Source organism: Sceloporus undulatus, chromosome 6 (assembly GCF_019175285.1).
Source record: "Sceloporus undulatus isolate JIND9_A2432 ecotype Alabama chromosome 6, SceUnd_v1.1, whole genome shotgun sequence".
Lineage (NCBI taxonomy): Eukaryota > Metazoa > Chordata > Lepidosauria > Squamata > Phrynosomatidae > Sceloporus > Sceloporus undulatus.
The window spans coordinates 116,436,687-116,462,337 of NC_056527.1; the positions used below are offsets into that span (position 1 = coordinate 116,436,687).

Here is a 25,651-nt window from a genome sequence, read left to right on the forward strand (position 1 = left end):
TTCTCATCTACCAGGTCCATCTCAAAAATCTTGGACTACAACTCAGGGGCAGATTGGACTTTGAGGCCCAGACTCACAGGACATCCTTCTGTGACAGACACATCACAAAATCTTAAACGAGTTGGAAGGGACCTCAAGGGTCATCTATTCCAACCCTCTTGCCATTCAGGAACACAGAACCAGTACACTCCTGAAAGACAAGCATCCCACCTCTCTTTTAAAAACTCCAAAGATTACACTACCCTCCGAAGCAGGCCAGTCCAATTGCTCCAAACAAATGGGAAACATGCAAGAGTGGAGATGAGGAAAAGTTACTTTTAATCCTACATCCACCCCCCCCCCCAGGAATTCTTGATGTTGTCATCCCCAAATGTAACTTCCTCAACTCTGCAATTTGTGTTTTTCCATTCAGATGTTTGCTTCAGGATAACTACTGAAAAACAGCCAGTGTGGTGTAGTGGTCTTTGAGCACTAGACTATGGCCTGATACAGACAGGCCAAAATAAAGCTGCTTCGGGTCACTTTGGAGGTATGGTGTTTCAATGATACATGCGTCCTAAGAGTCCAGAAGCCACACCAAAGCCAAGCTCCAGTCCTAAGGACTGGAGTGCAGCAGTGGTGCAGCTTCCAGACTCTTAGGACACATGCATCATTGAACCACCATACCTCCAAAGTGACCTGAAGCAGCTTTATTTTGGCCTGTCTGTATAGGGCCTATGACTCTGGAGACCAAGGTTCAAAACCCTCCTCAGCCATGGAAACCCACTGGCAAGTCAGTCTCTAACTTTCAGAGGGTGGCAAAGACAGACCCCTTCTGAAGAAACTGGCCAAGAAAACCCTGCGACAGGTTTGCCTTAGGGGCGCCTTAAGTCAGAAACAACCTGAAGGCAAACGACACACACACGCGTCTACTGAAAACAATCCACCAACAACTTCCATCCTCTCCCTGATCCTCTCAAGGAGCCAAGGGCACCTCAGCTTTCCATGAGAACAAGAATTATGGCTTTAAAGTGTGTGTTCATTTCCGAGTAAAAATGATGCTGAGTTGGGCAATAACTTTTTGCTGGGACTCACCAGTGCTGCAAAACAAAAGCATGAGCTTGGAATCAAAATGCTTCATCAGCCTCAAAACATTCAATACATGGGGTGGGGTAGGAGAAAACAGAAATGTCTGAAAACTTAGCCTGATGATCATACGATCGGAAAAAGGATCAACATTAATGCACCATCTACCCTGAGGAACCATCCTGGAAAACTCAACATTTTGCACCCTGCCATGCATTTTGTTTGGTCCTAATTAAAAGTCCTGCCCAATCTTGGATGATGTCTTTACTCACGGACCAAAGGAGTAACCTCTGGTTTTTGTTTCCCGTAAAATTTCCTGTTCCAAACTGAACACGCAACCCACTCTCTCAGACGAGTTCCTAACACAAGCGCTTCCATCCTGCCCTGTAACCTCCGCAGAGAATGAAGAAGAAGAAGAAGAAGAAGACGGGCTGCTTTATCTCTGTGAGTTAATTTAATTTTTTTTTACATTTACAAAATAAGATTTGCTTTCTCCTTGTCCCCTACAGTACAATAAGAATCCATTTTGTGTATCTTTGATTCTAGAGTAGCTAGATGTTCATCTGTTTTATTACAGTGTGTTTGTGTTGGGAGGGGGGGGGGGATTTGGGAATCTGGGAATTAAAAAGTGCAGGTTTCGAAAGGAAGAGATTTTTACAATGTAGGTTGGGGTGAAGTTCTATTAAAAATGGAAATCAACAGATGAACCAAGATGAAGCTGCGTTTTCCTTCTCCAACCCCCCCCCACCCCCCCAGCGAGAAAACTGAGCACCATGTCAAGGAAAATGTTACAAGACAAAAATAAAAAGCATTTTGAAATTCAATAAAAATTCCAGAGAGAAGTCAAATAAGGAACAACACCAAAAAAAAGAGAAAGACATGTAAAAACAAAAATAAAACAGATACATTAACATTGTAAAAAGTTATTTCTTTTTTTTAAAAAAAAGCTGGATCAAACCCCATTAAAGGACCAATAAATAGAGAAATCATTACCAAAAAGACATATAAATTAAAAAAAGAGAGAGAGAGAGCAGGATTGGGGGGGAAAAGAGACTAAACATTTACAAATTGCAAAACAATTCTGAGGCATGGAGGTACACATTTTTAAAAGAAAAAAAAATTACCCCAAATCTGAGACATTTGTTGGTTTGTTTTTAAAATGAACTGGGAGCCAAAAGCATGCGCAGAGCGAGGCGAGAGAGGCTTCTCCCTTTAGGAAGAAGTGTCTGTGTGTTTGGGGGGGAATAGGCTAAGAATTAAGATTTAAATCATTTAATCAGCTAAAGATGAAACATTAAGGAGATTTCATAGGGAAGAAGGATGAAAGTTAGATAGTTAAGGGTCCACTCTTAGTTTGGGCCCCTTCCCCAAATGGCATGGGGCATTTGTTTCATTTGAGGGCAGGCTGTGAAAAAGCCCAAGGAAAGGGGGAGCAGATGCCAGGCCTCTCCCCCTATTTTGCCCATCTTTTCTCCCATCTACCCGTGTGTCTGATTTGGGGCAAGCACCATATCCGCTCTGCAAAGGGCTGGGGTCTCCCCATCCCAACTCACCGCACTGGAATTCACCTGTGCTTCGCACAAACATTTCGACCGGACTTCGTGGATATATATCTTTTTTTTTTTGTCGGTTTTTCTCTTTTTCTTTTTTAAAAGCAGTTTCTAATACAAACCAGGATTTTTTTTCTTCTTATATTTATATATATAATATATAAAAGGATGTAAGAAATCAAAATGTCCATCAGAATAATTAAAAACCACACGCGCAAGAGGTCTCCCCTTTCCCACCCCGCCAATATATATAAATCCATGTACACGCTCTCCCCCTCCCAGTGAGAAGTTCATCCAGAGAGAACTGAACCCATTAAAGTCCTGTGTTAAGAAACCCGTATTAATTTTGTTTTTTTTGCTTGCGTTCTTGCTTTCCAAAATTCTCTTTTTCTTTTTAAATTTCCAACGAGGAAAGAAAAAATTGCAATCGAAAGAAACCAAACCAAACCACACACCCCAGAAAGTAACGGCCCATCTTCTCTGTTCCACATGTTTTGCTCTCCACGCCATAAGAGAGAGAGAGAGAGAGAGAGAGAGAGAGAGAGACAGAAAAAGGAAAAATTAATGCTCTCGTGAAGAAGGAAACCTTTCTGTCTCCTTTTAATCTGCTCCCCGGAGCCCTTGATCCTCTGTCCAAGGGGACGCCAGGCACGGTGCAAGTAGAGTCCAATGTGGAAAAACGGGAGGGAGGCCTTGCCACGGTCCAGACTCCCACCAGAGAGAACGCCGTTACCTTTCCAAGCAATTCTGCTGCCCCCCCCTTTTTTTTTGAGATTCAGTTTTTTTTCTTTTAATATAAAATCAGCACCACCCAGAAAGAGAGGAAAAGAGTTCATTTCAAAGAATAAATTAAAAAAGGGATCCATTGTTGGAACGTCTAGGTTATTCCGGTTGTGTGTGTCGCTCCATCCCAGGAGAGGCATAAGTGAGTGGATGGGTGGAGGTTGGCGGCTCAGCTGCTATTAGAGGAAGGGGGGAGCAGGGGGAGCGGCCCCCTCCGCCTCACCCACGGTGAGCAGAGGAGCCGCTGGCATGGAGAAACAGCCCAGACGTTGGCGCCCAGGCAGGGTATGGCTCATCTCGAACTAGGTGACGCAGCCTGCCAAGACAACGAGAAAAGGAGAACAATGTTGTTTCTACTCGACTACAGGATGACCTCAAATTATGTATCTTGATATGACCCATGGTATTACTAAGGGGCATGTGACAAAGGGTCTAAAGCAGTGATTCCCAAACTCTGATCCCAGAAGCGTAAGCCATCTTGGTCAATGATGACGGACTCTGGGAGCTGAAGTCCAAAACACCTGGAAGACCAGTTTGGGAATCACTGGTCTAAAGGAGGAAGCCAGGGGAAACAATACCAAAGCACTTACACAATTCCAGCAGGCATAACTGTTTGTGTTCATACTAAGGACTGGATGGATGAGAGAGTAGAGGGAGGCCAGTGCTTCCAGGACAATTATGGGCTTGCCTTTCACCTTTTACTTTTAAAAAAAGGTACAGTGCTTTCATTGACCAGCGGATAACTGGACTCAGGCAATTTGGGTTAATTTTTGACTAAAATTTCTAGAGTTGTACATGAGTATATACAGTAAAACAAAATGGTAAAGAGGGTGATGGATAGGAGTACCATTTGAAATAATCTAGTTTGAGATGGCTTTGACTACCTTGGCTCAATGCTAGGGAATTCTGAGAACTGTAGTTTTGTGAGACATTTAGCCTTTTCTGTCAAAGAGCTCCGAGGCCACAATAACTACAATTCCCAGGATTCCCTAGCACTGAGCCAGGGCAGTTAAAAAGTGGTCTCAAACTTGATTATTTCTTCAGTGTGTTTTGGACCTTTGTGCCCTCCAACCCACCAGTCTGGAAAGTTTTCTGCCAGACAGCATCTTTCAATGTAGTTTTAAAGCTGACTGAACAACCCTGATCTATCCTGAAGGACTCCTATTCAAATTCCTTATTTTTTTTTCTGGTGAAAAAAGCTAGTGGTGGTGCGTAGGGAGTGAAATAGTGTGTGTATGTGTATGTGGGGGGGGGGGGGGACAACAACCTTAAAACTGAGCAATTTCTGATCCTCCTGGGAGACTCACCAGGGTGAAGCTGTCGTAGATGTGTATCAATTCTTCCGTCTTGTACTGCTCAAGCACCACAACGCCGTGGAGGGAGGAGTTGCGCTTGCGGGCGCAGGCCTCGCAGTGTACCAGGTAGGTGTTTTTGCTACCGTTCTCACTGGTCACAAAGAGGATGTTGAACACCTCCACCTGTGGGGGAACACAAAGGGATGTTAGCATCTGCCCCAAAGGAAAGGCGGCCTCAGTCCTGCTCCCCCTTAGCCAATCCATGCAGAGTATTGGAGAAGGGGAAGGGCTCAGGGACTGGCCTCGGGAATAAAAGGAATCACTGAGTGCATCAAGATGCCTGTCTGCACCAACAGTTACAAAATAAACACCACCACCCTTTTTGAGGGAAGATTTCTGGTGGACTTTTTCTCAACAGGCCTTAGAAGAGGTAATTTTCTTGCTCTAAGTCTCTTGGACTGCAACTCCCAGAATCCCCAGCCAGCTCAGTTTCCAGACCCTGCCCCTGTCCTAACCGCACATTTTTCTGAATATAAAGTCCCAGCAATTGAAGAAATGCACCTATTGGCAAGGAGAAAGTGGGGCTGTCCTGTCCTTCCTCCCACATAACTATGCATTTTCAAAGGCAAGTCTTTTATGTTTTACTAGCTAAACTGGAAGGTTGGTGCAATGTGGGAAGACCTTTGGCTGCCCTCAAGTGGCTCCAGACTACAACTCCCATGGTCATGCTGGCTCGGGGGTTGCGGGAATTGTAGTCCACCAAGTCATTCTTTTCACCCCAACTTTGGTCATGCAAGGACACAAACGATAAGCAGCAAAAGCCAACAACAACAACAAAATCAGAATCCTGTAATAATAAACAATTATAGGATACATTTCTTTGTTTTTAAGGCATTGTTTTTGCTGCAATGAGTTAACATGTCTCTTCCACACCACCACAAACAGAAAAGTTTCATACTGCTTCAAGTGTCATAACGCCATGCTTTGGAATTTGGAGATTTGTACTTTAGAGAGGTATTCAGAATTCTCTGCCAGAGAGCTCTAATGTCTTTCCAAACTATAAATCCAAGGATTCCACAGGATTGAGCCATGACAGTTAAAGAAGCATTTAACTCCTCTAACTGGATTGTGAGGAAGAGGCCATGGCTACTCTTTTGGAAATGATCTGGCAGCGATTTCCAAGTGCCAAAATCGTGCATGACTCCATGTCTGGCAATGGCTTGGGCTGCCACTGCCAGTGGGCAGGCCAGAGAGAAAGCCAAGTTTCAGAAGCAAAGAAAACATGTGAAGTTACAGTAGGATTCCTTGCTAGAGGGTAAGAGGTGGTAAAGAACTAAAAGTGTAGAATCTTGCAAAAACAAGACAAACACAGAACCGAGAGGGGAAGAGTTTATTTGTTTTCCATCTTTTGGCTTCAAATAAAAACCCCTACAGATATTTGCTTCCGCATTACAACCCCAGACAGCAAGTCGCTCCTAAATTGGTGAAGAAATCCAGGATCCGAGGCTCTTTGCTTCATTCCCATACCTTCTTTTGCAAATCTCACACGGATGATGTCTACACAAAGTCTTGCTCCTCACTGCTGATCCAACAAGTTTTGGCCTCTCCTTAGAGAACCACATCCAGGCATCTTTAAGGGAGTCTCTTGCCTGCATCTTCCTGTGCATCTCAGGGAAGAATTGGTGCCTGTGTGACAAAGCAAGTGAGGTCTAGCACAGAGTCTGCCTATTCTGGGCTCAGTATATCAGCTGTGTGTCAGATTGCAAACACTCCGAAAACAGTGGCTTCTTTCCTCTAGGTTTGGTAATCCAATTGGCTCCTTCAGATATTTCATCTTCTGTACACTGTTTGGCTGAATTTGGCTCTCTCTTGATTTAGACCAGCTCAAAACCGGCCTTTGTTATTTTTACCTAACTTGCCATCAAATCACGACTTCATCCACATTCCCAGTTGACTTCCTTGATTTGCTCAGATCTTCATGTCTGGTCTTGAAAGAGTTTGCTAGCTTTCTGTTTGGCTCAAGTCAAATCTCTGTATCCACTTTTGGAAAAGCTTATTAGTTTCCTACCTAGTTCCTATAAAAGCTTCTGCCAGTGCCTTTCAAGCCCCTTCAGGGTTGTTCAATCAGCTCTTATGCCAAGCAGGCTGCCTGGAGATATTTGTTATATTACTAGCTTGGTGGCAAATATGACTGCTTCCATCTCCCTAAACCACCAACTCACTCTTTCTTTCTATCCAATCTGCTAGATATCTGCTCCCCAATAAAACTGAGTTGGTATTCTGTCCACCTCTTGCTGCTCAGTCATTGCTCCTTGCTCACTTGCTTAGCTGGGTCACCACTGCCTTCTTGCCAACTTGCTGAGTTGTTGCTCCATCACCTCCTTGTTGTTCCTTTCTTCCCAATTTCTCATTTAAGAACCTTTACCCTTCTATTCAGTAGCCTTTCTGCATGAGCCAACCAGTCTGCGAGCTCTGGCTTAACTGGGCTGCAGCCCTAAGACCTCTTCTTATCCCCTTCTTCTGAAAGGGGAGATGTCTGTATCTCTTTTCTTGTTATGTCATCTTCCATTTCATTTTAGGAGTGAGGAGAGGCTTCTATCTGGTTTCTTGGCACCACTACCACCAGTCAGACACTCCAGACAACAGAATACATCTGTGTATCTTTTTCAATTCTTGCAGCTGTAGCTCCAATCCTTCAGGGAAACGCTATCTTTCTTTTTCATCGCCGCTTTTAAAAATACGCGGTTCATACTCACTGTTTTGACCCTTCTACTCTCATGGTCTCACTCATCAGCATTCTCAGGTATGAAGGAGGTGTGGAAACCTCAAACTACAGGTGGGACAGGAGGTATTTAAAAGATAAACAGACCTCAAAAAACCACTGCTCCCTCCAGAGGGCCTATGGATAACCCCTGAAAGCCGGGCCCCTTTCAGTTTTGGGGAAGAGCGGGAGCAGTTGACTCCCAGAAGTTCATGGCAGGGAATAAAACCATCCTACTGGTTGCTTCCTGACAGGGAGACCAGAGGCAATTGTTAGAGGAGATTGTTGGGAATGTCTTTTGAAGTGGGCCACACAATTCACAGCACCTGAGTGTGAAGTGAAAAGCAAAAGGAGCTCCCTTAGTGAAAAACCGAAAAGAGGGGGGGATAACACATAGAATCATCCAGCCACAGCATTTTCGCCTCCTAGGGCAGGGGGAGAACAGTCCAGCCACTGCCTTAGAGCGGGAAATGCCCCCCACACTGTCACTCCATGGGCACCGCATTACCTGTGGAGAAATGGCAGCACCCACTAACAAAAAAGAGAGAGTATGAGAACCAAACAAAAAGTGCATCCTAATACCTCCCACCCCCATGCTGGAATGGACCCAAGATCACGCCTAGCCACTGAGGCTAAAGGAAACCCAGAAAGATATGAAAACCTACGTCGCATTCATTGCAGTAGTAGGCCGGCTCATCTTTCACTCGGCCCTGGTACGCAATTTTCTTCCCAGACCGCACCAGGCTCTCGCGTTGGACCTGACAGTGTTTTATTGACTGCATCAGACAGTACCTGGGATAGAAAGAATGAAGAAGGTAGTGGTGAGGAAGACACATCTACCTAAACCTGCGAGGAACCACAGAAAACTGTGCTGAATGCCATCTCTTCCATCCCAGGACCCAGGCACAACTCCACCAGGACTAGACCCAGAAGCAGATGAAAGGCCCTCCTTCCATCCCAGCTGCCACTGCCATGGCTGCGGAAGTCCCACCGCCATCCCTTCTTCATTGTGTGTTGGATCTTTAGACTGTAAGACTGAGGGCAGGAAATTGTTTTTTCTTGCACTTTTTCTTGTAAAGCACCATGTATAGTGCTATATATGTAAATAAGGATAACAACAGCAACAGCTGCTGCCAAAATAAGAGCAGATTCTACACTTGTCCTGACTTGAGGCATGGCTCCCCCAGGACTGCACCCATGCAGGGAAGATCACATGCATTAAGATAGGCTGAAATATCCAACAGCTCTTGACTCCTTTTGGTAACCCTCTTGCCCAAGTATTTTATGGGACGGTAAGGGATGGCAGGCCAAATACCATATATGCTACCAGCCAGAATACTAGTCAAAACTCACTTGATCATTTTGTACAAGTCGAGGTCGCTGATCTTGACTGTGCGGGCGACGTTCCAGGAGACGTGGATCATGGGCACAATTGACTTGACATTCTTGATCTCATTCCACTCGTAGCGCTCCAGTGCCAACTGGTACTGGTAAGCTGTGGGAAAAGGGAGAGGTTGGATGGGTTGCTGGATGATCCCTTGGGGTTCCAGCAACAGGCGAGGGAGAAAAGGAATGTCTTGCTTCACTTTCTCCACATCACACAAAATTCTGTAAACCTCTCTCCCCTGCAGGGTGGTGTAACAACATGGTGTAACCTTTCACAGGGAAGTTGCTCCTTCTTGCTGTTGTTAATATCCATCAAGTCGGCTACAACATGGCAATCCTATGAATGAGAGACCTCTAAGATTTTCCATTATGAACCGCCTTGCTCAGGTCTTGCAAAGTCAGGACAGCTGTGGCTTCCCTGATGAAGTGGGTGTGGTCCTCCTCTTTTCCTACTCTCTTCAATTTTACCAAGCATTAATAATTTTTGCAATGAGGCATGACATCTCTTGGTATGTCCAAAGTACAACAGCCTCAATTGGCTTCTATGGAGAGTTCAAGTTGCTCTTCCTATTTGATTATTTTGACTGTTCCTTTCTGTACCTTTTCCCAATTCCATATGACCTGAGTTGTACTCCTACTTCAAATTATTGTACGGACTGATATAAACACAGTAGGATATTTTGTAGCACCTTTGAGACTAATTGAAAGAAATTAAGTTGGCAGCATGAGTTTTTGTAGACTTCAGTTTACGAAAGCTCACGCTGCCAACTTCTTTCTTTCAGTTAGTCTCAATGGTGCTACAAGATCTCTCTACATACTCGTTCTACAGACTAACACAGCTATATCTTTGAATTGTACCACCGTAGGATATTATCAGTCTAAATGGCAATCATACTTTGGGTCAACATTTTCTGTGAGCATTGCCCCCAAGTCAAAGCCCCCACTCCTGAAAAGTATGGCTTTAAAGACCCATTTGGCCAAAGTCCTCTATAATGATGATTAACTTTTTGTCTTTGTGTGTGTGGAAAAAGCATAGACTATCCCGATGTATTTAAAAGTATCTATTCATCTCCTGACTTGAAAAATTGGATTTCTTTCCAAAAACAGGGACAAAGAGTAGCAAATGGCAATGGAATTTCTCTTGCTGCTACGGCTGTTGCTCTATTTTTGCTGAAGGGGCTAACTTCAACCCCCCTTCAGCCACCAGTTCCTCCTTCTACACCCTTTATTTCCAAAGGATCTCAGCCCAGTTGGTTCACCCACCTGTCAGCGGACCAACATTCCAAGCGATGTTATTACACCATCCAGTGGCCTGAACCCAGTGCACTGTCCCCGCGTTGATCCACACAAGGTCTCCTGGCCGCTGGATGAAGCGGTAGACGGGGATGTTGGACTGGTAAAGGTCTTCCAGGATGGGCCACCACGAGCCAGTGAGATAATCCACACCATGCCTGCGAGAAAGCCCACGTTGAGAAGATGTGGGAGAAAATCCAAACGGCCATCCTTGCCTGCTAATTAATGGGGAACAAAATCTGGCAGGGAATTCTCCCTTGTGAGCTCTGCGTATGTAATGCTCTTGGGTATCTCCTGACCATTTCTACATGGCTCATAACTGAGAATTCTCTGGGTGGTGATACTCCATGGGAGAGAGACCTGCTGCCCTTTTAGTGGCACCACCAGTCTTTTACCAGATTACAGGGCTTTCTCTGCACTGAAACCCAATGCACTGGTGAATTCTACATACAGTGTCTTCACCCAACAGGATACAGGTAGAGCTCACATCCCATTTAAGCCACCCAAAACTGGCAAAGGAAAGAAAGGGGAGGGCTTTCCATCTGACCCCCTTCCAAGCTGATCAGGGGAGGACATGGGACACAGGCCCTTCTGGTTGGCTGCCTCAAGGCTATGGAACTCCCTTCCAAAGGAGGCTCAGTTGGCTCTGTTCTCTTTCTGCCACCAGGCAAAGACTTCTCCATTTAGACTAGTCTTTCACCTTTAACTGGTTGGGGTACAACGATGTGCAACAGATATACTGTTTTGTAACATATGCTTTATGTGTTTGCAATTGCTTTAAATTAATAGTTTTATGAAGTAATTTTTAAAGAACTTTTAGCACATTTTACTCATTTTGTTTTCATTTGTAAGGGTCAATTTTGGGGTAAAAGGTGGGAATAAATCAAACCAATAAATGACTAAATTAAACCCAGGGCCAAGGGGCCCACCCCAATTGCCATTTCATTAGAATAGCATCTATGTTTTCTTCTTGCAGAGAACAAAGGGTGATGCCATATACTAACATGAGCATGACACTTTCAATGGGGTAAACTCCCCCGTTCCCTTCTAAAAACAGGCTGAGCCATCCTCCCCCACCGTCCTTTGCCCATCCTACCTTTCACAGAAGGCGCTGATGCTCTGCCAATAATGCTCATGGACAGCAAACCATTCACAGTCGCCCGGCCCAATGTTGATGTTTACGGAGCAGAAGTTGTTGTTCTCCTGGTGACCTGAATGAGAGCAAAACACACATTATAATGGCTGAACACAATGGAGCCTGGAAAAGTTCCTTTTTCGGAATACAGCTCCTAGAATCTGCCAACCAGGCATGGATGAAGGCATTTCTTTGAAGTAACACCTTTGTGATAGAAAGTATTTCTTTGGAAATTCCCTGCCATGTGAAACTGAGGTTTGGCTGGGGAGTCTTGTACATACATTTAGCATAGTGTGAATATATGCTAGCATAGTCATAGTTGGATTGTGTGTCTTGAAGTTGGTTCCGACATATGGAGACCCTAAGGCAAATCTAGCATAGGGTTTTCTTGGCATGATTTATTCAGAGGAGGTTTGCCATTGCTTTCCCCTGAGGCTGAGAGAGTGTGACATGCCCAAGATCACCCGGTGGATTTCATGGCTGAGCTGGGAATCAAACCCTGGTCTCCAGAGCCATAGTCTAATGCGCAAACTCTATGCCAATCTGGCAAAAGTCAAATTAGCCTCGTGCCTATCAATTAAAGAATTAGAGCAAGGGCTGCATGTATGACTGTGTAACCATTAACTGGGGGCTGCACCTATGGAACCTCTGACGAAGTACCAATCCTTGTGCAACAATCCTTCTACTAGAATAAAATGGAAAAATGAAGGAATCAAGCAGCACCTCTGAGATTAGTTGATTTATTTGAGCATGACCTTTTGTGGATATCAGTTTGGTTCTTCAGATGCACTGGTGGAGTTCAAAGTACAACCACAGGCTGTATTTGCACAATTCCATTCCTTATTTACAACTCTGTCAGTGTATCTGAAGAAGGGAACAGATAGCCAGGAAAGCTAATGCTAAAATAAATCAGGTGCTGCATCACTCCTTCATTCCCCTCCCCGCACCCCATTTTCTTTTTAATCTGAAACAGACTAACATGGCTGTCTCTTTGAAAACTACCCTCAATAGGATTCTGGCCCAAGAATCCAGTGCTGTTCTCACTACCCACACTTAGTGGTATAAAACTGACCCATATGAGAAAAATGGTTAATATTTGAATTCAGCATGATGGGTTAGTCAGGAAGAGGTTTAAACCTTATAGGAGCCCCACAGGATAGAAAACCAATTATCTTTTAAATTCCATACAAACTCAGCAGAAAAGGCAAATCACTAATTATAAAGTACACATGAAACAAGCCAAAAAGAGTTCTCTATTGGCAGGGAGGCATTCTCCAGATAGTAAGGACACAGCTGACATAAATAAGGCAAACAAGAGCGAATGAGCCAAGAAGGTGGACAGCTACCAATTACACAGTTCAAAGTCCAGTTAATTGTACAGGTTAAAAGTTTGGTTACAATCACATGCCAAGAACACCATATAAGGAACTTTATAAATAAGGGGGGTGGGTTTTTGGAATTTGGGGAGGGGGGGGAGGAAAACGGGGGCGGAGATAATGTATGCGTATTAGGTGGGCAGGATAGGCTGTAAACCTCAAAGCATCCAACCAACGGGAAAATGAGGGAAGGAACATGCTGCTGGGAGAAGGGATTAAAAACTTGTTGCATCAAGTCTGGGCTGTGCCTACTTGCTTAGGACACTCCTTCTTGCAAGGTTGTAATTAATAAATTGTATATTGCTGCTTCATTTGTTTTGTTGTATGTTGACTAGGTACTTGGTACTTAGAAACTATATCTTACACAATATACCCTCACCCATCTCACATTCCTTCTCCCATCATCAGCACTCCTCTCCTACCACTCTTCATAAGAACCTCTCTGGGGGACTACGGCCTGTTACAGACTGCCAAAATAAAGCCGCTTCGGGTCTCTTTGGAGGTATGCTATTTAAATGATGCATGGGTCCTAAGAGTCCAGAGGTCAAGCCAAAGCCACACTCCATTCCTAAGCACTGGAGTGCAGCTTTGGTGCAGCTTCTGGATTCTTAGGATGCATGCAGCATTTAAATAGCATATCTCCAAAGAGACTCGAAGCAGCTTTACAGTATTTTGGCAGTCTGTAACAGGCCAACATCTCCCTGCCTGTGTTTGAGAGCTTTGGCAGAGGCCTTTTGCTTTCTCCCAAGAGTGCCTTCTCGGTGGCTGCTCCCAGGCTCTGAAGCTCCCTTCCCAGAAAGGTTAGACTGGTGTCCTCATTCTCCTTTCATAGGAGGCATACACTTTTTAATTTCAGCAGGCCTTTGAGGGCTGATTGCTCTCAGTTGGGGGAAGGCCGTTCATGTGCTTCATTGTTCATATATGCTGGTCTTCTTTTAATGACTATGACCAAACTGCTGTATCGGATGTGAAGTTAAAGGCTTTCATGGACAGCATCCATAGGTTTTTTGGGGGTTTTTGGGCCTTGTGGCCATGTTCTAGAAGGGTTTGTTCCTGATGTTTCGCTAGCATCAGATGCTGGCGAAACATCAGGAACAAACTCTTCTAGAACATGGCCACATGGCCCAAAAAGCCCACAAAATCCTGTATCGACGAGTCCAATATGTATTTCCAATATAGGACTGCTGTTATAATGGAGCAGAGCTCGCAAAATGGCCAATCTTATCACAAGCCAATTCACATTGCGTACCTACGCACATCTGACACTCTTGCCGGTGTCCTGATACAAATCTTTGCAATTCACTAACAGGGTTTCTTACTGCCTCTGCTACTTAGCTAAGTATATGGAAATCTATGTAATGTAAAAGGTGATATAGAATTCTGGCATATACTGCTTTTATATATTTTAAACTTTTTTGTGAGATTTTTTTTTAACCGTTTAAACTTTTGTAAGGTGCCTCGAGTCCCACGTTGGGAAAATGGTAGGGTATGACAAAATAAGAATAAAAATAAAAAGAACATCAGCTGAGCTGTGCTGAATCAGATCAAAAGCCCCTACAGACCAGTGTTTTGTTCTCAAAGGGGCCAAAGAGATGCCCATGGAAGCCCAGAAGTAGAATTTCCTTCAGTGGGTTTCCTGGCAAATGATATACAGAGATAGACTGTCTTGGAACCTGGAGGTTCCACTTAATCACCCCAACTGTTGACCTAGATCTGTCCCCTTGTTCCACAAACTTGACAGGCTCCCTGTGAAAGCCAACTAAGCAAGCACTGCATCATGGGATCTTACCTGGTGTGCGGCTGCCGGGCACTTTCATATACAACTGTACTGTGTTCATGCCCAGGATGGTGTGTCCCACATGACTGAGCATGTTTCCCGTTGATGTGACCCGCATGAAAGCTGGCAACTTCAACAGTTCCTGCAGCTGTGGTTTCCACCTGAAATGTATTGGTGATGGGAATGGGGGTTAAAGTCTTTATTCAAATGTTTATAGGAATAATCCAAATCTGCTTTGCTCCACCTACATCCTATCCTCCACTGAACAAGCACTGAGCCACAGTCTCTTTGAGACAGGCCATAGATCACTGGGAAAACCCCAGAATCGCCAAGAAGAGCTGGAAAAGTCTCTCATTTGAAGCCCTGGAAAGCTGCTGGAATCGCGAACAGTACTCAGCTACAAGAACCAAGAGTTGGATGTAACTTCTGATGTTTGCCTTTCTGCTAGTGAGGAAAAAAAAATGTTTGGGGCACACAGGATAAACCCCAAGAGCCAAAAAAAGTAGGTTCAGTTGCACTGACCAGTTATGACCACCGAAAGGTGGCAAAGACCCAAACTGCAGTGGCAAGGCATTCAACCATCATCAAATTCTCCTGCATTGATGATGTCTACCCACAAGGGGGCAGCACAAAACAACATCATAGAGGAGAAGTATAGCGTAACCATTATCCTGGAGAACAGAGTAATATTGAGAATGCAATTCTAAACCTGACCAGCGAGAGGCAGCAAAGACTATTATCCAGCCCCTCCCTTGCAATGGCAAACTAAGGCCACAGTGGGGCAGCAAAGGAATATCTAACTGCAGTGACACATTATAGTCACTGGGGGGCAGCAGGGCACTCTGATCCTATCCTCTTGCAATGACTAGATATGATCACACAGAGATAGCAAAGAGGCAGCATTATAGAGCAGAGCTCTTGCGGTACAAATGCAATTGTTCCCTACAGTTGCAGATGTGGCCACAAAGGGGCCGCCAAAGAGTCACTAAGACAAGGCCACGAGAGGACAGAGCGCTTTAAACAATCTCATTTTCTTGCAGTGACAAGAAAGCTGCACAGCAGCAGCATCACACTGAAAAAGCAGAATGTTAAGGGTGGGAAAGTGGTACTGCCACATCCTTAACTAACAACACAAAAGGACAATAAAGTGCAGGAAGAGGAAGTTCACGGTCTGCAATTTATGATGTTTCCCCCCACTTGGTTCTCACCGCTTGGCATCTGACAGGTCGATGTTGGTCCCAAATTTGATAATCTGGTGCGGTTTCTGGTCAGGATTGCTGGAAAGGAAAAAAATGGGCTATGAGCTGTAGGAACTCTGAGGTTGAAGGAGACTGATTAAACCAGTGGTTCTCAACCTCTGGTCCTCCAGATGTTTTTGACTTCATCTCCCAGATTCCTTATCACTGGTCATGCTGGAAAAGGCTTCTGGGTGCTGAAGTCCAAAACAACTGGAGGATCAAAGGTTGATTAAACCGTCCAATTTTCTGTCCTATCCTTTCCCAGCCTGAATAAAACACATTCACGTTAATTTCCCAAATAATCTCTCCTGAAACTACAAAGAAATTGCTTGGCTGGGGGAAAAGGGGAGTTGTAATCCGAAAGATCAGGAAGGCTCCAGAAGGGGAGGTAGGATGCGGAGACTGCTATACAATCCTATACCCTTCTCTCATCCTGCACTTCTTCAAGGAAGTTCACTCGCCTCAAAACACCAGGAATGTTCTATTGCAGCATCAGAAGAGAACATAAGTCAGATTTGGATTTCCTGCATGGCAGGGGGTTGGACTGGATGGCCCTAGTGGTCTCTTCCAACTCTATGATTCAGGAATCCACCCTCACTATCTCTCCCCCTTTACTTTTGTTCATTTTAACATGTATTATGCTGCTTTTCAGCCAAATCCCATCCCACCCCCACGTAATAATGAGTAAGAGCAAGGAGAAGGCCAAGACAAGGACCAGGCAGGCTCTACCTTGGCGGCGTCTCTGTTGTGCTGTCAGGTTCGTCCGTCTCCTCATCATCGGTCTCTTTGTCTTCCTGCCTCGATGGAAAGAGAGAATAGTCAAAATGGGGGCTCCTCCCATCTACGCATCTGCCTCATTTTGAGAGAGACGTTCATCTCACCCACAAAAATGTTGACTGACTGGCAACAGCCACAACTCTAGTTTGTGCTTAAGGCAGGATCTCTTCCTAGCCCTACTAGTAAGGATTGAACCTTCTGTGGAGGAACCTAGGAAGCAGCCCTTTATACAGTCAGCACACTGGTCTATCTAGGCCCATAATTTTAACTGGAAGGTGCAGCTATTCTTCAAGGTTTCAAAGCCACGTTCTGGGCCAATACCTGGAGATCCCTGGTGTTCTCTCCTGGAAGGGTGTCCCAATTCAAGTACTAGCCAGTCCTGACTCTCCTTAGCTTCCTAAATTAGGCGAGACCAGCAGTGCTCAGCATGGTATTGTGGTACATTCCTTCTCACTCACACATCAAGGTGAGGGTACGGACACCTTCCTACTCACAGTGCTTTCATCCCTCACCTGGAATCCTGTGTCCAGTTCTGGGGGCTAGAGTTCAAGAACAGTATTGGCAAGTTGGAAAGTGCCCAGAGGGGGTAAACAAAATGATCAAAAGTCTGTAAACAAAGCCTTATGGGGAACGACTGAAGGAGCTGGGTATGTTTCACTTGGAGAGATGACTGAGAGGAGACATGACAGCCATCTTTAAATATCTGAAGATAGAGCAAGCTTGTCTGCTGTTGCTCCAGAAACTGGAACACAAAGCAATGGATGCAAATTGCAAGAAAAGAGATTTCACCTAAACAACAGGAAGGATATATTTAGCATTAAGAGCACTTTGACAGTGGAATACTCTTGTCTTGAAACATGATGGATTCTCCATCTTTGGAAGTTTTTCAATTGAGGTTGAAGGGGTACCTCCTATGAGAGCTTTAGTTGTATGTTCCTGCATGGCAGGGGGTTGAACTGGATGGCCCCCTGGGTCTCTACCAACTTTACAATTCTATGCAGCCTGCTCCCATGCAATTCACATGAAGAGAATTGTGGGGTGAGGAAAAGAGTAGAAAAGCAAGTTGTGGCCACTTCTTCCTCCTCTTCCTCACCTGAAGTGACTCCTGGAAGGAAGCCGCTTGGTACTGGGCATATTTGGCAATGGTGGTGTGCGACCGGCTGCTCTCGCAGGGCCAAACTTGCTTTGTCCCCAAGAGGTCCCAGTTTTCATCTGATGGCTGCTGCACCTGGGTACGGACTTCGACGGTGTGCTCCCCGCTCGCCTCCACCAAGGTCTTTGTGCTAAAAAGGCCCAAGTCTGAGGGGAGAGAAGAGGAAGGAGAAAGGGGTCTCATGATGGGATGCCTCTAGCACCCCTCTCACACCCCTTGCTGGATCTGACTTGCTGCTGAGGGGAGAAGCTCGTTTCTATATGCTGTGGGAACTTCACCTTCCATGTTGTGGCCTTTGATCCAACCTCACCTCCTCCTGCCATACACAGGAAGATATCTTATACTGAGACACACCACTGGCCCATCTGCCTGAATATGGCCAAGAATTTCCTCTGCCCCCCACCCTCCATGGAAATGCAACTCCTTCAACAAAGCCCACAGATCTACTTCCTAACAGAATCACTTCACCTTCCAACCACTTCTCTTCAACATTGCACAAATGCCTACAAAAATATCCCTGCCATCCCTCCAATTTCATGTCCCCTTCAAAAATTTATCCAGCCCCAAAGTCTGAGAACACTGTGGGATCCCAAACCCCATTGTTGCTGCTCACAAACTGTCCAACCCCAAGTTCAGATGGTTGCCCAAAGTAGCTGCTCCTAGCACAAACACAGCACGCACGCGCACGCACGCACACACACACACACACCCCGTGCCTTTTCAAAGAACTGCCCCATGTCCCAAGGCACCCTGACTTTATACTCACTGAGGCGGAGTGATCCTGCCAAACCCCGGATGACAGTGATGGGGTTCTTGGGGTCCGTGCAGAACTGCAGGAGGACAGGCGAGAAGGCGTCCCGTTTGCTCTCCAACTGAAGCAAAGGGAATGACAATCAGAGGCTACTATTCCAGTAGGGCACCCTCCCACAGCCCTCCCAATACCCTGCAAACAAAAGCAGCAAGCCCAAGACACCCCAACTTAGAGGAGCAACCAACCAAAGAGCATTGTATCTACTAGTTTGGACCGGTGGTCCATGCCAGCAAACCCATTCCTTAGAACCACAGGCCTGATGAGGCCAGAATCTCCCAGTTTGAGCCACTGAGTCTAGCATTTCCCCATATTTCCCCTTTTTAGATAACAGGGCTTAGTTAATTCACTGTTCCCCAGTTCAGGTCCAAACCCCTTCGCTTCAGCTCCCCCTTAGATCCCATCCAAGGTATCCATTTATTTCCACTGGGTGCCTTTAGAATCATCCAGAAGACTTGAGTTCCCTTGCGCTTGATGAGGTTGAGGTCCTTCACCAGATGGTTTAAGTACTGTACTGTATAAGCAAAGAGGACCCTGGGGGACACAGCATGTGGAGAAAGATCTGTATGTTCTAGGTTTTTTAAGCATTCCAAAGGGACAACGTTGCAAGAGAAAACTCCAGTGCATAAGCCCCTGTTGGGTTGAAAACAGACACTTCAGGAGCAATGGAGGGGCCAACAGTGTAGCTATGGAAGAAATACTTGGATGAAAGAGTTTGCTTGCAATTCCATGTCCAAAACAGACAGAGATTTTCTTGGAGGAACCAGTCAAGGAGTGGCAGGAAACAGCCGATGGCTCCAAACTACCATACCATCCAATACACAGAGAAAAAAAGAGTTCTGATTTCCATAAAACTAGACAAGTATCCCAAACAACAACAAAAAAAGTTTCACTATGCCAAGAGAGCAAGGTTTTGATCATAAAAATGTCATTAATGACCAGTGTGAACAACTGACAGCCAGGAAGTGCTTGTGGCAAAATGATGCAGAAGGTGGGAAAGTATGTTGAAGGGGGCAGAAAGGAATCCCAAAAGGAGCAAAAAGTCTTGTTGATTGCAGATTCAGTCAGAAACTGCAGATTCCAAGGACTAATGCAAGTAGTAAAAGGTAACCGCTGCTCCAAGCCGGGCATCTCTGGAGTTCTGTTTTGCTCTGGTTTCCAGGTGCTTAGAGGCCTACTTTCAGGAGCAGAGGAGCCCATCTTCTGGGGTGCTGCACTACACTAAGAGCAGTCAGAAGGCCATTAAATTAATGGTGCAACTGGGTGCAGGAAAGGGAAGGGAAGGGAAGGGAAGAGGGGAACAAGGAGAAAGGGTAACCTGCAGGTAGGCACAAAAATGGCCAAACAATAAGCAGTATGGAAATTCAAGTGAGACAAAGCAAAGAAGGAAAAGGAAGGACAAAAACAGAAGCATGAGTGGAGTGAGAATGAGTCAAAGTGAGCAGAAAGTCACAGAAGAGCAAAGGGAGCCTTCCCCTCTCCTTCCACATTGGAAACCCTCAGCCACACAAGCAAAGTGGAGAAGTGTAAGGAAATCTTAATGGCTGGGAAAAGGGGCCTGGGTATGATCTGGCCAGCAGTGATGTTGCTGTTGCGTGACAATTAAACCAGAGATTCGAACCACGGCAGGAAAATGGAGAATGGAGCCAGTGGAGAGAGAAACCCAACAAAACATGGTCAGCAACTGGTTACTGGACGCAAAGCCTGGGGACACATTACGCATGTGTAAAGAAGCATTTGAACACAAAGCAATGAGAAGAGATGCAAGCTGACTGCCTCAAGAAGAAAAACATCAAAATGTCTAATCTAAAGGTTTTAATGTAGACCAAAAATATGGGTACAAGGGAATTTGGCAGTTCTATCTCTCTAGTCTAGTGTCCAGGCTGCTGAAAAACACCACTGGGAGACCAAAGATCACAACCACGACTAACAGTATGATCATTACAAGGAGGTCATATAATTAACAATCTACCTTAAAAGAACTCTATCAGAGAAAGAATTCAGCCAAGGTCTGAACTCTACCAATTTCATGATGGTGGAACAACTAGGCTATAAGAAAAATAAGAGAACAGTTGGCAAAGATAGATTCTATAAAAATTTAAAATAAAAAAACCTCCGAGGAGAAATGTGGGGGGGGGGGGGGGAAGGGGGAATAACTGAAGGACCCCGAGGAGAAACAATTGTGGTTCATGAACCATTTTATTCCACATGTAAAAAGAAGTGAATCAGGACAGGTTTCTCTTTATTTGAGGGAAGGAAGGATGAGTATCCGAACAGGCTAATGGCATCTTAGACCGGAAGCACAGAAAGGACCCATCTAAGATGAGCTCTTTCAGAAAAGAAAAGCCCATTGGCAAAAACAGTCAGCCTGCGTGTCAGAGTGGGAAAAGAACAAGATGAATAAAGCTTGGCTCATTCGCGCTCTGAACAGCAATGGATGTTCCAGAATTTGGAAGGGAGTAAAGATCCAAACGGTTTCGTTAGTCACAAATCAGTCGCTGGAAGCTGCCAAGGATTAAAAGCAGCTGAAAAGTCAATGCAGAAGTGTGGGGGACAACTGAGAGGGAGAATAGATGCAGAGAAGAACAGACCTGTGCCTTGAATACTAGTGCTGGAAGGAGCCTTACAAGGCCATATACTCTGACCTCCCTTTTCAATAAAGGAAACCAAGAGCTAATCCCTCCGCAACAGAAGGCTTGTTGAGACCTTGCCTGAAATCCTCCTGTGAGCCCCCATCCCTCCAGAGTCATGCAACCCTCTAGATGTGTTAAACTACATCTCCCAAGAAACATTACTGCTGACTATGCTAGCTAGGAGTTGCAGACCATATACAATTCCTAACCCTTCTCTCAGAGAATTAGTTCCCCTGACAAGCTCTTTTTAGAATCAGGACATATCTCTTACTGTACAGCCTAAATCTATCCTATTCTAAGGTCACTAACAAATACCAAAAGGTAAAGATGCAAGTATCTGGGCAGTGGAGGGTGGGTTTTTTTCCCTTATTTATTATATGAAAAAGCTCATATCCCTACCATTAAAAAAAGAAAAAAGAATAAGGATTCTCTCAACCCTGTTCAGACTGGTCTACAAAGAGAAACCAATCAATAGCCATGAACAAGAAATAAGAATGCAAGGAAGCTCTCAGCCAGGAGGTGAATGAAAATTCTGTGACATTAAACATGGCTTTAAGAGAGAGAAAGAGAGACAAGCCACAATTAAAATGTACAATTGTTTTCAATGGTGGCAAAGAGGAAAATTACACTGTTTAAATACCAAAACTCACATCTACCTAGGAACAAGAAGTAACAGTCCTGTTGAGTTACAAGGTGGATCCATATGAATGAGGAAGGACAAACTGTAAGTTATCCCCAAGCACACAAAGACTGCTATTACTTTTAAGGAGCAGTTTCAAGGAGGAAATGGAAGAAAGATGTCTCCTCCAGATGCAAACTGGGCGATGTTGCAGCCTTATAAAAATTATACAGATACAAGGTGAGCGTTTGGGGAATGGACTGCAATAAAAATGAGGTTTGCACTGTCAGATTTAAGTGGTTAGCCCTCTTTGTGGGATGAGTTGCCTTTAAATATAAAGAAAGCTCAAAGCACCGCAAATGTACAAGAGGAAGACAGTTAAATCTTAAATTGAGGTTGATGCCTCAGATCTGATTTGGGCAAAATATGTTTTCAATACAAAAACTATTGCTTTAACAGAAAAGGTGATGGCAGGCATACTTGTGCATGGCGGTGACTTTTGTTTTAAAGGGCTTGTGCAATCCTGAATGCGACTTAACTTCTGTGAAAAGCATTAAGCTGTGATTCTGTCAATCTAAAACCAGAAGAAGATACTGGCTGTCAGTTAATTTTCTTTCTACGACCACCAACTTTCTTTGATTTGGAGAGAGAATCTTTGGAAGACTGCCTAAAGGAAAATTGAAAAGAAGGAAGAGGAGGAGAAGAACCCAAGTCAGAGAAAGAACAGAAACACAAACAAAAGGTTAACTGAAGAATGGGGGTGACCAGTGGTGTAGGAGGATCCATTCAGTGGCAAGAGAGGAAAGGAGAGTAGAGATAGACAAGGTTGGTTCCTTCTGAGTGTACCTTTAACGGCATCATTACTCTTCCCCCCCAGTTAACATCCAGACCCACACTGCCCAGGCTAGGAGCCCCAGCCATCATGCAGTAGCCCCAAATTCATCCCCAGGGCTGTTGTGAAACCCCAAGTCTATGGGGTAACTGAATAAAAGGGATCTATGCCCTCTTCCCTTAGGGTCTGTGTATTGACTGACCAGAGCTTGATAATGTAAAATGTTTGGTCTATCACTCCCAGAATCTCCCCAGCCAGTTAGGCTGGCTGTGTGTGTGTGTGTGTGTGTGTGGGGGGGGGGGGGATTCTGGGAGTGATAGTCCAAAAAGATTGCCCTCTCAAGCTCTGAGGGAGAGGTAGCTTGTGCTCAGGACAAGGCCTGACCCAGAAATAACAACCAAGTGAGATGTTTCCAAGTGCTTGATCCATATCCACATGGAAGGCTTTGTTCTGCCCCATTTGGGCTTCTGAAATTCCACTCATGAACTTCACCACCACCCCGCCCTTTGAAGCCATGAGGGCTAGAAACTTGGATGATGACACTTGTAATATTCCATATATGACATTTCTTCCATGTGAGTTCATCACAGGATACCTGCGATGCACCTGTGACCTCTCCCCATGCTGGGCATTGGCCCATCTTCCCAAGAGACCCAGTTCCATGCTGCTTTACACTTTTCACATACACCTCTGCCCACCTTTCCCCTGTCTCCCCAGAAAACAAGTACTCACATAGATGCTTGGGGTTGGGGGGTTAAGTTTATCCCGGGGGAGCTTTTCATCTGCGTTGATCTGAGGTTTGACTGAGTGGCTGTTCAACAGGTAAGACTCCTTGAATTTCCCTTTTACCTTGGCGTGCCTAGAAAGAAGAGAGGAGAAATGGTGACCGTCAGACATGAATGGGTACACACATTTGGTTTTTCACACTAGTTGGTTGCCATGGAGAAGAGAACCAGCGTTCATGCACAGAGCAACTATCTGAAATCAGATCTTGGGAAAAGGGTTTTCTCTTTTTTTCTTTTTTTTGTTCTTGGAATGCAATGCCCAGAATCCCCCAATCAGCAGAGCCAAGGGTCATGGTGCCTGGGGGATTCTGGGAGTTGTGGGCGGGGGGAAGAAACTGTTCCAAGCTCTGCATCAAAGTAGCAATGGGTCACTGAAGCAATGCACTGAACTATATAATATTAGGCTGAAGGCTCCTAGGGATGCAGCCATGGTACTACCTAATTCAGGGCCTACGCAAAGTCTCCTCCACCCCCTTTCCATCGCCAAAACACTTCTCCAGATTGATCCTTGCTCTTGAATCTGCACAAACATTTTGCAATGAGAATTAGAACTACTTTGAGGGTATAGTATGTGAGGAGAGGTTTTGAAAAAGAAAAGAGGGACAGACTGAACTCTCCAGGAACAAAATCATCTAGGGAAGACTTCCAGCACAAAATGTACTCCTATGCCTTCCATTTCAAGACACTGCCTCCATTATCAGTCCCTTTCCTCCTCCTATCTCTACTACTTCTTCTCTTTGGCTCTCCAGACTTCTCTCTCTTGCGCGCATACACACACACTTCCTTTCTGCTTCGAGTGACACAGAACAGCAAAAGTGTTCAATTCAACCCAAGCCTATTCAATCATGTCTAAAAAGGCAAACTGGAGACATGATTATGAGTAAAAGTAGTGTGTGTGTGTGTGCGCGCGCGTGTAAGAGACAGCACAAATGTTCCTCTCTTTCACCAATCCTGGAAGTGAAACTAGTGATAAAGGAGTTGGAAGGGGCCTCCAACAACCAACTTTTGGGGGGAGGTCTCAGCTCGTTGCACCCATATGTACCTTGACCTCTTAAATGTCATCTGTCTCCCAGCTTTAACAGTGATCAAGGTCACATTCACATATCAGTGCACAGATCCCCAAGTGACATTTTTGCTGCTAAATTAAGCTTTGAAGGATATTTGGCTCTACCTGTGAAATAAGCCGATGTGTGTGTGTGTGCGCGCGCATGTGTGTGCATGCAAGCCTGATGGTGGTTATATGGGAAGATGTAAAGAATTAATCAAACAGTTTAAAAGACTTCTACGGAAAGTAAGAAAAGCCAGCAAAATAATGTATGCGTGTGAGAAAATTGGTATTTGGGTGCACACAGCACAGACCTTAATGCTAGGTGTGAGAAGAATTAGATGCAACGTAGAATAATTAGGAAAGGTGAAACAGGTCATAAAACTGAACTGTACATAAGGTTCAGAAGCACAAACTACACACAGCACCTTTTCAGATTTTGATCCAAGCATATTCATACAAACTGACATTTTGCAGATGAAAATGGGGCATGGACTAAGCCACATCAATGTGTGGTCAAAAGGGCTGGAGTTATTAATGAGGAATAACACACAAGCCAGGAGCACTACAGCAGTTTGCTTTCGCCTGAGCCAACTAGGATGAGCAAGACCTGACCCCTCATCTCCCCTCACTCCTGCTGACTCTTTGGTCTTTTGTACTTTGAGCTCAGTCTGCAGCTAATGAAGTAAGCTGAGCAGGAGGGGGAGAAGGAGAGAAACCGGGACATTTTAAAAGCAGCTGGAGAAGTGGGATAATGAGAATTAAATAGGACTCTCCCTGCCAAACTGTGACAGTTAGAGGCAGCATACATACGCCTAATTATTTCACATCGCACCACATATTTTACTGAAGCCTTTTAGACAATGCTGTTTGACAATTTCACACATGGAAACTAACATGGCCAGGCCTCTGCTTTTCTTACAAGACCCTCACTCTCAACAACCTGTCCACTCCTCTCCCACGGTCAATGCTAACGCCAAAACTGACAAGAGCAAAATGACTTCACATGGTGATTTTTTTATATTTAATAAAATGGCTTTCTCTGTGCAGATGCAGCTTTAAGGTGAGGACATGAAAAGGAGAAGAGAGGGACAGCTGAGACGTGTGGAGAGCCTGGAAAACTTACAAATGCTAGAATTCCTCAGCCAGCATAGCTCTCTGTGCTGTATGTTTCTGGAGGTGCAACTTAGAAAAGTATCCACACTGTACTATTAAGGCCATTTGAACGCACTTTAACTGCCACAGCTCCATCCTATGGAACTCTAGGATCTATAGTTTGCTGAGGAACTTAGAATTCTCTGCTAGCACAGGGATGTAAACTAGAGTCATCTAGCAGAGAA

At 44.9% G+C, this 25,651-nt stretch overlaps 1 protein-coding gene across 10 annotated transcripts in view; it reads right to left on the reverse strand.

Moving 5' to 3' along the window:
• Positions 1–1,500: 1,500 nt before the first annotated feature.
• Positions 1,501–25,651, reverse strand: part of KDM6B (lysine demethylase 6B) — a 104,238-nt gene continuing 80,087 nt past the window's right edge. For all 10 annotated transcript variants that reach the window (XM_042476471.1, XM_042476469.1, XM_042476476.1 and 7 more), the window contains 12 exons: positions 23,214–23,340; positions 18,356–18,461; positions 17,530–17,735; positions 16,389–16,453; positions 15,630–15,698; positions 14,434–14,582; positions 11,230–11,344; positions 10,104–10,291; positions 8,808–8,949; positions 8,120–8,246; positions 4,706–4,876; positions 1,501–3,714 (listed from right to left, as the gene is read on the reverse strand). In XM_042476471.1, coding sequence (XP_042332405.1) covers positions 3,691–3,714; positions 4,706–4,876; positions 8,120–8,246; positions 8,808–8,949; positions 10,104–10,291; positions 11,230–11,344; positions 14,434–14,582; positions 15,630–15,698; positions 16,389–16,453; positions 17,530–17,735; positions 18,356–18,461; positions 23,214–23,340 — 1,489 coding nt within the window. In that variant the 3' untranslated portion in view covers positions 1,501–3,690. The remainder of the gene's footprint in view (positions 3,715–4,705; positions 4,877–8,119; positions 8,247–8,807; positions 8,950–10,103; positions 10,292–11,229; positions 11,345–14,433; positions 14,583–15,629; positions 15,699–16,388; positions 16,454–17,529; positions 17,736–18,355; positions 18,462–23,213; positions 23,341–25,651) is intronic.